The following is a 12900-nucleotide window of genomic DNA, read 5'->3' as shown; positions in this document are numbered from 1 at the left end:
GGAATCAGGAGAGAATTTGACTGAAGGCCTTTTGCAGAAGACAGAAAAAGAAACTAGAGAACCAGACAGAGAAGTTTCCACAGTGACCAGAAGTGCTGAGTTCATTGTTTTTTAAGCACAGGCGGTAAAAACAGATAAACGTTTTCTTATTTAAGAAGCAACAGAACCTGACTGGGATAGACTAAACCTACGTGATTTGGTTATTTGCTTATCTCTAGTAGATTGTTCTAAATGACATTGTTCCTGTAATCGTTTGTTATGAGCATATATAGGGGTATGTATATTTTAACACGTATGCATGCATGTTCTCTATTTATATCATATATAAATCCCATGCATATATCTAAATAGGTTTTAACTTGTTTCCTTTGATACTAAAAATGGTAGAAAGTTCTAGAGTTTACCAGGAAAAATATGAAACAAATGAATAGCCTATGAGTATATGTGATGACCACCATTCTGGTCTCCCTTCCTGACACTGACACAAGGAAATAACCAGAAAGCCCAGAGCCTTTCTAAGTTATGGGAAAATTTCTCTCACACTTGGGTCATGCACCTGTATTTACTAGGCCACTCACTATACTACAGACACACAAGTACATGCTCTCCTACCACACCCATTCATAAGAAACCTGTTTTTGCTTATATGGACCTATGCCCATATGTGGATAACAGATCTAAAAATAATTTTGAGGAATATTTAAACACACTCAAATTAAACCTTTCAAAAAATATTTTGAGAGAGGGCAATAATCTGCCCTCCTCCCCCATGGTACAATCCGACCAAAGGACACCGAATTTCTCAGTCGAGAACGTAGTTGTACAAATTTAGAAACAGTTCCATTCTGATATGATGAACACTTTCCCCTTTTTTGTTACCATTATGGTTAGACATCTTAATGCTTATTTCAAGTCTTTACAGAATCAATTTCTAAATCGCTACCTAAAATTAAAAACACAAATCTGGTAATTATTTGGACACAGAGCATCATATTTACAGAAGATCAACAACATGTCTTCAGAAAATAACCCCATGTGAAGGAGAAGCTCAGATGTGTATGTGGACTTGGCAAGCAGGAATGGGATGACTGGATCCATCTTCACGGAGTGGGGGGGGGGGGGGAACCTAACTTCTACCAATCCACAAATTATATCAGATCCAATAAACTTTGTTAAGACTCCCAAAATGACTTATAATAATATGAACAAGACAGGTACTGCCTGTCCTAAAATAATCGTGTGGATGCTTCCCCCTGTAATTACTGGATCACCAACGTGACTACAGCTCTCGGTCTCAATCTAAGAAGCAATATAGCAAGTTAGGTAGTTGAAGCGCAGTTACGAGCCGGGGATACAGAAAGCTACATTGAAGTCAGAAACATGTAAACTGGAAGACAAATGAAAACAGAAACAAAGGAAAAAAGAAGTCAAAGAGTCCAAATCTAGAGTTTTTGTACCTGTGGAGACTCATATGTGATGGTTTTGGTCTCAGTTTGGACAATAGGGACTTCCTTGGTGGAGATTTCTGTCCTTTGTGAGGCATCAGAAATTGTTACCATCTCTGTTTTTACCACTGGTGGCTGAGGTGGAAAGGAAGGGAAAAGTAAATTCTAGAGGTAATGAAGTAAAAGTGTTTAATGGAGCCTTCAAAAATAATTGGAAAAAAATATCCAAGCACGCACTCATGCACAAGAGTATAGGTAAACAAAAGATACAAAAGAAAGACACTTTCCTTCAAACATCATAGTAGATGCATGCATGCGTGTGTGTGTGTATTCTTCATATATATATATATATATATATATATATATATATATATATGAAGAATAAGCTAACATAATGGCTCCCTAAATTATGGTATACTTCAAGTTACCATGGTCCCAATTACATGTCAAATGTGGCATGGAATATATACTTTAGCTCTGGGGCAAGTTACCATAAAATGGAACAGAAAGCAAAATGGAATGAACTATGTGAAGTGACAGGTCTCAATTTTTACTGCGTTTTAAAGAACCACATGGTTTATGTGAAGGCTGTCTTTAATGGCCACATCAGCTAGGGAGATGAAGAGTTGCCCCTTCCCCCCAAAAGGACTCTTCTATCCTACTGACACAGATATTCCACTTTCGGAAAGAATATCTTCAGGTATGATTTTTTTCAATCACACTTGTCTAAAACTCGCGGTGCTTCTTTTGTGTTACATAAGTTAAGACATTATATCTGGAGTTACTCCGCCAACATGGCATTAAGGCTCTGAACAATTAAAACATTAAAGAACAGGGTCACGGCCTGTTAGCATTGTAGTCTGCAGAGCATGTATGTTTAATACAACACCAGACCATACTACTACCAAAATACTACAGTTCTTTTTCTGAGAGAAAATTCCCAGATGTAATTATTTAAAGAGGAACAACCGTATATTAAACGCAGAAAATAATAAGAGTGTTTGAAGGCTCTTGAAATGTCTTCTCTGAAGTGAAACAGGAGGTTGACAAGTAACGTAGTAAAAATCCAATTAATTATTTCAAGACAAAGTCACTTCACTATTTTCCAGCCCATCAAAGAAAGCAAATATGGATAATGCCTACATCGTGGGCATTTAATTTTAGAATCGAGAAAGTCTCACGGAAGCAAACCTTCCCTCAATGTAACTTCGACTCTCAATTCAGAGACACTGTACCTCATGACCAAGACTTAATCTACCAGGAGTGTGGAAAGTTCTCTTTCTTGAAGAGAAAATGTTAAAGACTCCTATCCAAGGTAGATAATCGACAAAACAGATGATCAACCTGCAAATCATCCAGAATGGAGGACAGGACAGAATGAGGAGAGGATCCTCCTCTCGAACAGTCTAGCCTCTGGCTGCCCACAAGGAAAGAAAATGCTCTTCACCGATCCACACAATCCCAGGAATCTAAAACCAGCAATCACAGCGGTATTCGAGAAATGTTTTTTCATCACTGCCGGATGCTGAACTAAGAGCACCATGGTAATCAGAACCAGTTGCCATCGCTAAAAATCTAAAGTTGAAGGGAGAACGAGCCAGAAGGTCAAACCCAATCATGACAACAGCCGCACACACACTCACACCGACCGTTTGTCAACGATACAGATACAATTTTCTCATTAAACCAACGAAAAAGGCATTTAGCACAAGGAAGCAGTGCAACTAAAGACAAACAGTTGAAAACATCCAAAACATGCAAAGAAAAATTTAAATGTGCAACGAGAAGGGGGTTGGTGGGGGGGAATGGTGTGGCTGTTGGAGGCAAGTTTTACTCTGTCAGGTGCGTCCAGGTGCAGTAAAGAAGCCAGAAACCACGAACCGAGCTGGCAGAGAATCAACAAAGCAGTGCTTTCCCCCGTCCTCCCAGGAGAGACAAAGCCCGGAATCTCGCTGGAAACAGCCCGAGGAGGATTGGGAGGGCAGGAGAAGGAGGAAGGCAGGTGGTCTCCACCTGAGAAACAGCTCTAGAGTTTAGCTCCCCGCTCGGGGTCTCCCATTTACCTCGGAACAACAAATAATTTGTGGCAACACATCAATGTCAACATGAGACACCTCTCCGTTAACTTTATGCTGCTCGTCCTCTGTTTCTTCGCTCATGTCTTGCTTAATAGCGCCTTCGTTTACACTCTTCTCTGCAGATAGCTTTGGGGCCACTACCTTCTCCCGGATCACTGTTTCTACTGCGCTTACACTGGCACCTGCTTGTCTGCCTGGGCTGGCTTCTGGCACTGCTTCCTCCCTCTCTACTACCTTGGCTGCTCGGCCGGCTTCTTCCTCCACCTCTTCGTCATACTCCTCCTGCTCTTCCCTTATGGTGCCCTGGGTCACACGGTGGTGGGGCCGGTACTCGCCCACGTCTTCCTCCTCCTCGCTCTCGCTGCCGCTGCTGCTCTCAGAAGACAGGGAGGTGGAGTCTTTCTGCGTCAGAGGCTCCACCTTACGGGTCTCCCCAGGACCACTCCCAGGTGATAGCTCTTTACCGTTCATTTCTTCTGTGATTACTCTTTCGTCTTTCCCAACCTCTGCCTGCTGCTTCTCCTCCACTACATTCAGAGTCTCATGTGAACTCTGTACGGGGAAAAAAAAAACGGATGAGGGGAAACAAAAATATATGAATAAATAAGCACGACGGAAACCAAAGTTAGCTGATGGTAGGTTCATGGCATGGAGAGAAACAAAAGATGATTATGATGGCTGACTGAAAGGGAAGCGGGGAGAACGTGAGGGGAGTCGGAAACATCGGGCAATGGTGTTAACATGGAAAAGGGGAGAACCTTAGCAGCATCACTGGCTCCAGTGCAAGGCCCTTCTGACTCGGGAGCGCGTTTCTGCGGAACAAAAAGCAACCGAGGACACAAATCAATAAAGTTTTACACCGCAACACCCACCAAAACAAACATCTGACACCGCGAGGACAGAACAGCGAGAATCGACAGCTACAAAAACCTTTGCTCAAGGTCACGTGAAGGACAATCCACACAAATGCAAAAAGCTTACGAAAGGAAACGAAAGCACAAAATTGCCAGCGTCCTCCCAAAGAAATAAAATGCTTTTTATTATGGTTATACCTGTAAGCTCTACTTATTTAGTTGAAAAGGTAGAAAGGAAAACGGAATTGTACCAAAGCCCACTGATTACTTTAAAGTGGAAATTGTGAAACTTCTAAAACCTGTTCAATAAACAGTTTTGACTTTAATCTGACTATGAAGCCTGGCCTGAAACCCTGATTCCTAAATGAATATAGCACTAATGAGACGGCACCTTTATTTTTTGCTGGCTCCTTTAAAAAACAGCTATAATGGGCAAAATTATAGTGGGTCTCACATAGCTATTAACATAAAAATGTTGTCGTTTCAGAAATGGTTATTAACCTCCCCAACTACATTATAGATTAGCAAAAGGGATATTTTAACATTAGGGTGGATGTCAATGATGGCTCCAAGTGTTTTCTTAGAATTCAACTTCTCCAACTAGCATCTTTGGAAACCAAAATGAACCAAGTTTATTATCGGAGATATTTATTCCTGTCCCCTGCAGACATCTACTTCTTGGGAGTAAATTTACTCTAATTAAGTAGTACAGTACCTAAATGTTTAATAAGTGCCTGTTGACCAAATACATTAGTGATATAAAGGTCTATAATCACCAGTGTAGAAACTCTTACAAAGGAGTTTTCAAAGCTTACAATTTTTCTTAAACTTATTTTAAAATGGGGGGGGGGGGGCGCGGTGACAGCTACTCTGCATGGGCAAAAATGAAGCCTGGCTAGGCTTTTTAACATTCAGGTGACATGATAGCCTGTGATCTAACTTAAAAGTAATTCTGCTAGAGACAGTAGCCCTGCTTATTTAGATGGTATCTCCATGCTGAATGGAGCAGGGCAGTGCGCCTCTGAACCATCGGGGCAGACGTGAACCCCGTTCCAAAGCTACCAAGGTACTACTTGGATTGGAGCCATTTCCTAGAACAGACAGCAGCATCCCAAATTTATCTGCACCAGGGATGTGGACAACAACCATGAGCAAAAGGCCCTAAAAAGGCACACTTCTGACAGCACCTATCAGGATATACTCACTCTCTCTGATCCGTGCTGTTATTCTTAGATGCATAGTAAGGAAATGTTTTCACTGCCCCAAATTAGTGCCATGTAAAAATTATGTTACTGACAGATAAAAAAAAAGATATCCTCCCAGCTTTATGGAAAACCCAGAGGTTTCAGATATTAAACTGGAACTCTCTGAAACTCTTTTGATAAATAACATTTAACTGTAACTATAAACTTCTTTATCAGTAAAGATATCCAGTGATCAGAACATTTCTAAAGCAGACATTCCATTATTGTGATGCCAGGTCAGTAAATTATTTATTATTTAACCCCAGACAGCCAGATGAGTTCTGCCCAAGTTCAGGGAATCTCTTAGGGTCATTCCAAAAAATGAAAATAATTATTTCACTGAGAATGGCAAACGTTTCATATTTGTGGACATAAGCAGAATGGTAAAAAATAATCAGCCATCAGAAGATGCCTGAAAGACATTTAGGCTTTAAAAACTTTTCTGCGGAACATACTTAGCTTCTACTAGATTGAGGGCTGCCTTTCACAAAACAACTCAGACTCTGTTCCTTAGTGGTTTTAAAGGATTCTCTGAATTTAGGCAGATTTTGGGGGTGGGCAGGGAACCAAAAGCCACAGGAGAAACATCCAATCTGTACAGTTTTCCCACATGTCCAAATTCAGTCATTATTTCTTGAATGTTTCTCCCAGGAAGAGTTAATTTTACCAATGAAAGCACCGGAGAGAGGGGTTCCTAAATATTCAAAAAATAAAAATCACTTTTCATATGTGGCTTTCGAAAACAGGGGAAACAAAGTAAAATGCACCTCTGGCAACCGTGAGAAGGGCGAGGAGGAAAGCTTTTCAGAAGGCGCATTAGAGCTCACAACAGTGCCCTCTGCTGTCCAAGTGGTGGCTGAGGTGAAGGTGGCTTTCATGCTACCAGAAAAGCCCTTTTCACTAAACAAAATTGACATTATCTCCTCTTCTAGGCTCTAGAGAGGTCAGAAAAGGAAGAGCAAAGAATTAACAATAAGTCAGAACAGACAGCAGTGACCTATTGAAAGAAAGGAAAGGTTACACAAGAAAGAATCACAGAACAGCACAAACTAAAAGAAAGGCGAGGGTTCTGCGAGATTCGAGCAGGCATATGTTGGCGTTTTGCCTAAATGCCAGCTTTCCACTCTGAGATTCTGATAGCTCTAACCTACGGGAAACAGCTCAAATGCCTTGGTTTATCACTGAAGCTTTATTTACAAACTGAGCACAACCGATCTACCCACACACCGAACACTTTCACATATTCCTGAAGTAGCTACTCGGCGTCAGCCTCTTTCTGTACAGAACGGTCTCCTCGGTGGCCCCTACTCTTGCAACACGAATTCCTGTGTAAGAGCTTGAATGACCCCCACCCTCCTGCCTCCCTGGGCCCTGCTAATTTTGTCATCTCTCTGAGGTCCACTTGACATTCCATCTTGTGCACGGCCTTCCCTGCCCACGCTAGCTCCCCCAGGGTGACGTACCATAGGAACGGTCTGTACAACGTGTGCTCTGACAGCAACCCACGGAAATCCCTAGACACGCTAAATATGCCATGGAATGAAGAAACAGTGCTTTGCTTTGTTCAGCAAGAACCAGGTAAAGAAAAAAATTCTCAACAGGAAGACAGACTCAGAGGCGGAAATTCAAGGGAGTGACGTGAAAATCACCTGTCCCTGAAAAACCACAAAGGCACATTTAATGTTCACACTGTGGTCCTTAAACAGGAGTCCCTAACCTGTGTGAGGGCACAACAGGAAAGCCTGGGACTGTCCCGGGTACCTGTAATGCCAACAGTAAAGAGTCACCATAAAGCGAACGTCAAAATTGTGTAAGAATGCTTCCTCAAAAACTTGAGTGCTCCGAGAGCTTAAAGATGAATGAATGAATGAATGAATGAATGGCATTTCTGAGATGCCACTTGAAACAGTACACTAAGAAGGGTGAGGAGTAGGGACAATGACATGAAGTGGGTGTGGTGCAGAAGCACTTGCAATATTCAGGAGAGAAAAAACATCTTCTAGGTTAATTCAGCTTAATTACAATCTCCGTAATTACACCATCCCTCTGGGTCGGGTGGGTAGAGAGTGTCCTTCCCAGTAAGAGAGCACTGGGGAGTTCAAATAAGTGCCATGCATTTAATTATTCAATAAAATATCTTCATAAGTACCTTAAAACTACAGTCTATGGAATCTCTACTGGACTCATGAGAATTTTTTATACAAGCATATAATTCTTACAGATGAGGATATATAATCGTTATTTACTAAATGCAAATGTATTACATCAAGTGACTCATGAGAATTTTTTATACAAGCATATAATTCTTACAGATGAGGATATATAATCGTTATTTACTAAATGCAAATGTATTACATTAAGTGATTTGGTTTCCAGCTTTCTCCCAAAATCATATTCAAATTGAAGTCATTTTGAAAACTTGCTGTATTTATTTTTAGACAAGAACTGTTTTTATTTTCATCTCTAAAATCCATATTCTAGAAATTTAGAAAATTTGGTCAAATTAAGGCTCTTCTGCATAACTTTTTATTTCACACTCATTAAGGATTACAATTTAAAGACAATCAAGAAACCCTACAAAATCAGTAGCAAAATGAAGATGTGGCAAAGACAAATTGAAAAGATATTCTGTTAAAAGTCCAAACACTCCAGTACACTTGACTGCTCACACACTTTCAACTAATGGTAGTGAAATGTTATTGGTGGGGGATGGGGGTTACAATGTAAGTGGCCAATAAATGTTGGGTGAATGGATGAATGGGTGGATGGATGACTGCAGTTACAACCATCCACATACATGTCAAATAAGAATATATTTTCCTGCACGTGCTAGAGAGGAAAAAAAAAAAAAAAACACACTTTAAGTATAAATAAACCATTTGGGAGTGGAAGAGGGTCAATTCCAGATTGAAATTTCACGTAAGATCATTTTAATGTAAGTTCTACAACAATTAGTGAATGATTTCTATTGCACGTGGTTTCTATTGTACAATACTAAAACCATGACAGCCAGGAAAACAGTAATTTTAAACATCTTCACCCAAATCCCAATGTTTCCTACTGCCAAAAGTACAAAGGACATCATTTTAAGTTGATCAGATGGTGCCATCTGACTCGCTTCTGGAGGATAAATTTTCAAAACTATGTAGTATTTCAAAGCATATGATATTAAAGTCATTTTTACATGAAGAGTCTGACAGGCTTTGGATTTCAGGTTAACCTTTCAAGTATATAAATATGCCACTTGGTTTAGCTTTATGACATTATCTTTCTCATTTGCAGTGCTCTGGAAATATTTCATCTCAGCTACACCTCCAATGCCTTTAGGGCAAGACTTCATTTTCCATTTATTTTGCCTCCTCCCACTGTATGTCCTGATGAATGCTACGGTCTACTGATTAACAAAATCAGACTTTGTGGAACAGGAACACATTTTCCTTTTCGCTGATTTCTGCTCTCACTCACACCCACCTATGACCCCATTCCTCATCCAGCACCAGAGAGATCTCTGTCCCGCAAGTGGGACTAGGTTATTGCCCAGCCCAAAGCTCTCCAGTGACCTCCCATCACTCCTACTCGAATTCCAAATTGGCAGCGTGGTCCTTAAGATCCAGAGTGACCTTCTGACCTCTGACTTTTCCTAAGCCCTTGGCCTTTGGCCTTTCAGTTCCTTAAACTAGCTCCTGTCTGGGGGCTATTGCGTTTGTTCTTCTTTACACATGAAAAGAATCTTCACATGTCTGTCCCCTTCTCATCGTTAAGGTCTCAACTCAAATGCCATCTCTTCCTGAGCACAAGAGCAAAGCAGCCTTCCCGATCACCTTCTAACACGACACTGTATTTCATCTTCTTAACACTCATTTCTTAGTACCCTAGAGTTTCTAATTCCTAATTAACAGATCTCCTATCTCCCCCACTGGACTCTAAGCACTACATTCCCAGCAAGGAGCAAGATGGCCAGCCAGCTAAGCAAAATTAGTAGAAACAGAAGATTAAGAATGTAAAAGCAATGGAAAGCTAACTTCCTTAAGTAGTATCAGATATTTCATATATGTAGGGAGCGCAGAGATCAGAGGGGCTGCACCAAAGACACCAAATCTTTTCTCCCGTTAAAAAGCTTAAAAATGAAAATCCACAAGGCTTCCAAGGGTCGTTAGTAAAACAGTAACCTACCTCACACGTAATGTGTTAGTTTAACACCACCGCAGCGTGCACAAGTGTTGTACTAACGGTGCATTTTCACACGAGATCATGGTTTCCCAACTGTCAGCCACATACATCAAAATCAGGGGTCATCTACCACCCAAACTGGTTGATATGTCTGCCTTTTAAGTTGTGGAATGTCCAAATAAAGTACTCCTGCAGGGCGCTGTTTCTCACTAGTGATCCCCTCTTTCTATGCACGGAAATGAAATTTTTTGAATGCTTGAAAATTTTTTTTCAAAAACATTTTCGGTTGATACATAAGAAAAAAGGAGTATCCCATGGCCGTGGACAGAAGTACGAGGAAAAGGGGAAAAAGCAAGCGGAGATCCAAGGATGCAAGGTGAACACCTTGTCTGCCTCCTGGACTTTTTCTTCAACTGTCCGTGTTGCCGCTCTCTGATGCTTCTCCTTCACGGATAAAATATCCTTGAAAAGATGGTCTCCTTTGCTCTATTGTTTTAAACAATAGACATAATCAACAGATAAGACAAGTACATTACATCTATAGCAACACAGACATAAAACAACCGTATGGCTCAGCAGGACAAACCAGATGAAGCGGCACATAAAGGGGGACAAAACCTTAGCATGTCATCAGACACGATTTCTCCAGAAAACACAACACTCTAGAGCTGACTGCTGACACATGGGCACTAATAGCTCCAGGAAATCTGAAAATAACAATTTAAGTTGTTGTATATACAACTTGATGAGCCTCTGGTGTTTTCAATCTTAATGTTGCCCTAAGTTGTTGTTTTTTGTTTTTGTTTTTTTTTTTCAGTTCAGCAATGGTTTCTGCTTCTGCTCTTGTAGAACTAGTTTCCTGTCATGGTCACAAACTTGGAAATTTAAAGCAACTAACAGCTTTGCCTTCTTAAGAAAAAGTGAGTAAAAATAGCATGAGACTAACGCAAATGCATACACATTGGGTAAAATTCAAGCCAGACTAGATAGATGATGAATTAAGGAGAAGAGAGGGCTGTAAGGAAAGGGGGAAAGATGAAATTGTCAGCTAACACCTTTATACGACTTTTTAAAATAGCATATTTAAAATAGTATAATCAGAATTTCCTCAAACATGATAAATGAGTCCATGAAAGTTTTTCGTTGGTAACAGATTTTGGAGCATTAGAAAATAAGAGATGTAGATAAAAACGAATGGAGAAATAAATTGAGACTATATTGTAAAGGCAATACTTATATTGGTGGTGGGGAGACAAAAACCATGGAAAGAAAAAGAATGAGTGTGGAGAGACGTTACGGTTGAAAATCCTTTTAAAATACTAGTCTACATTTCATTACTAAGAAGCTTCAGTACTAAATCGTATTAACATTTTACAAACTTTCAACAGAGCTCATCAGCTTTCAGAGCTAAGTTTAACACTTTACCCTCACAGTAAATACCTTGTAACATTCTAAATATGATCTATATTCCTGCACCCCTTTAATGATTAATTATTGTTTAGTAAACTCTTATTTCAGTCGTTCATAACAAAAAACCTTAATGCAACATAGTAATGCCAGTTTCTAAGTCACCAATATGACATGTCATTACTACTAATTTACTTGAGTAAAAATAGTGAAAGTACTTTGCAACTTTCAAAAAAATTTTAAAAATCATACAATGTACTAAGAACGAAGTCAATAAGTATTACATTGTTAATATTTAGTATTTAAAAAGTTGTTAGCAATTACATTAAAAAAAAAAAAAAAAAAGAACATTTTCTAACTTCCTGAGAATCAACATAGTATATTAGCAACCTGAGTTTTACTGAAGAGCTGGAATGAGACATATAGCCAACAAAGAGCTAGTGACATACCCCTTGTGTCTGTAGGGACAGAGGTGTGATACGTCGTTTTTCCCATTCATTAGGGCGCGGCTCAGGTGTGGATTCCATAAAATTGCGCTTGAGTTCACTAATGCTAGCCTGATGTCTCAGTATGTCCTCCTGGGCCTTATCGAGGTCCTAGCAATATGTAACGTAATAAAGGGCGGAAATCCAAAAGGAAAAAAAAAAGAAGAAAAAGAAAAAGAAAAAGAAAAACCCAGCAGGACAAAAATAAAAAAAACCAAAAAATAAGACAGAGCAAACTTATGATTAAAAAAACATAGTAAAGCAAGAAAAATGCCAAGTCTCAAAAGCCATATTATCACCTATGAATATAAGGAGTTCATCAAAATTGGAAAATAAAGCCAATGTGTAATTTTTTTATGGTTCACATTTTAAAAGGTTCTAATTTCTTCTCTGTTTAGAATTTTTAAAGAAATAATTATTAACATTATCAGAAGGACGTCATAGAACTACTGGTACTCAAAAATGGCTAATGACCTTCTTCCTAAAAATTGGACTTAAAACGCAGCCTATGACTTTGTTCCTGCAAATTTACCTGTCTCATGAAGGCTATCACTACAGCTGCATTCTGTGAACATAGTAAATCAAGTAAAAAATAGAGAAAGGTACTCAGAAGCACATTTGGCTTGATGGGAAAGCCAGACCAAGATCATCAAAAAAAAAAAAAAAAAAAAAAAGAGAGAGAGAGAGAGAGAGAAAGAGAAAACCAAGGGTTGACTTTTTTCAGGAAATCCTAGCAATGGCTTTTAACAGTTAAGGAATAAAAATAATGGCTTCCAAAGGCTGCTTCTGTTCAGCCTCTCTATAAGAGTGAGCCTCCCATACGGTTTCATGTGCTTGCCAAGCACAATTGTGAGGCCCAGTCACCCCACATACCAAATGGTCCTTATTCAGAAAGAGTTACAAGAAAAACTGCCAGGTCAATTTGCACTGGAGCAGGCCCTGACAAATGGTATTGGTGGGAAGTTTTAGGTTGGCCCCGATAAACTGTATTTGTGGGAACAAAAGGTAACTAGCGTCCAGGAAACAGTGTTAAGTGAATTTTAAATGTTCTCTTACATTTCAAAATCACAGGGCCGCCCATGGATTATAGCTTTCATCGCACTCCCAGAGGAACAGGTCATGCATCTGATAACATTAGATAGTCCACATTCATGCACAAGCATCACAGCTCATCTACGAGCTTCTGTAGCCATTTGCAAAAACTCACGATCATCTAA

The 12900-nt window shown here is 39.7% G+C and overlaps 1 protein-coding gene across 31 annotated transcripts in view; it reads right to left on the bottom strand.

The window, feature by feature from the left end:
* The window catches only part of EPB41L2 (erythrocyte membrane protein band 4.1 like 2), a 218554-nt gene that overhangs the window by 23885 nt on the left and 181769 nt on the right, over positions 1-12900 (bottom strand). For 8 of the 31 annotated variants that reach the window (XM_019420582.2, XM_019420590.2, XM_019420583.2 and 5 more), the window contains 5 exons: positions 11648-11794; positions 6389-6556; positions 4282-4335; positions 3509-4075; positions 1458-1580 (listed from right to left, as the gene is read on the bottom strand). The exons of 1 other annotated variant lie outside the window; for it this stretch is intronic. In XM_019420582.2, coding sequence (XP_019276127.1) covers positions 1458-1580; positions 3509-4075; positions 4282-4335; positions 6389-6556; positions 11648-11794 — 1059 coding nt within the window. Of the gene's footprint in view, positions 1-1457; positions 1581-3508; positions 4076-4281; positions 4336-6388; positions 6557-10175; positions 10278-11647; positions 11795-12900 lie in introns of those variants that run through there. 22 more of the 31 variants (XM_019420596.2, XM_019420600.2, XR_002072820.2 and 19 more) reach the window with 21 other exon arrangements.

The sequence above is a fragment of the Panthera pardus genome, unplaced genomic scaffold, assembly GCF_024362965.1.
Source record: "Panthera pardus isolate Hobbes unplaced genomic scaffold, ASM2436296v1 HiC_scaffold_17, whole genome shotgun sequence".
Taxonomy (NCBI): Eukaryota; Metazoa; Chordata; class Mammalia; order Carnivora; family Felidae; genus Panthera; species Panthera pardus.
This window is presented reverse-complemented; position numbering and strand designations above follow the sequence as displayed.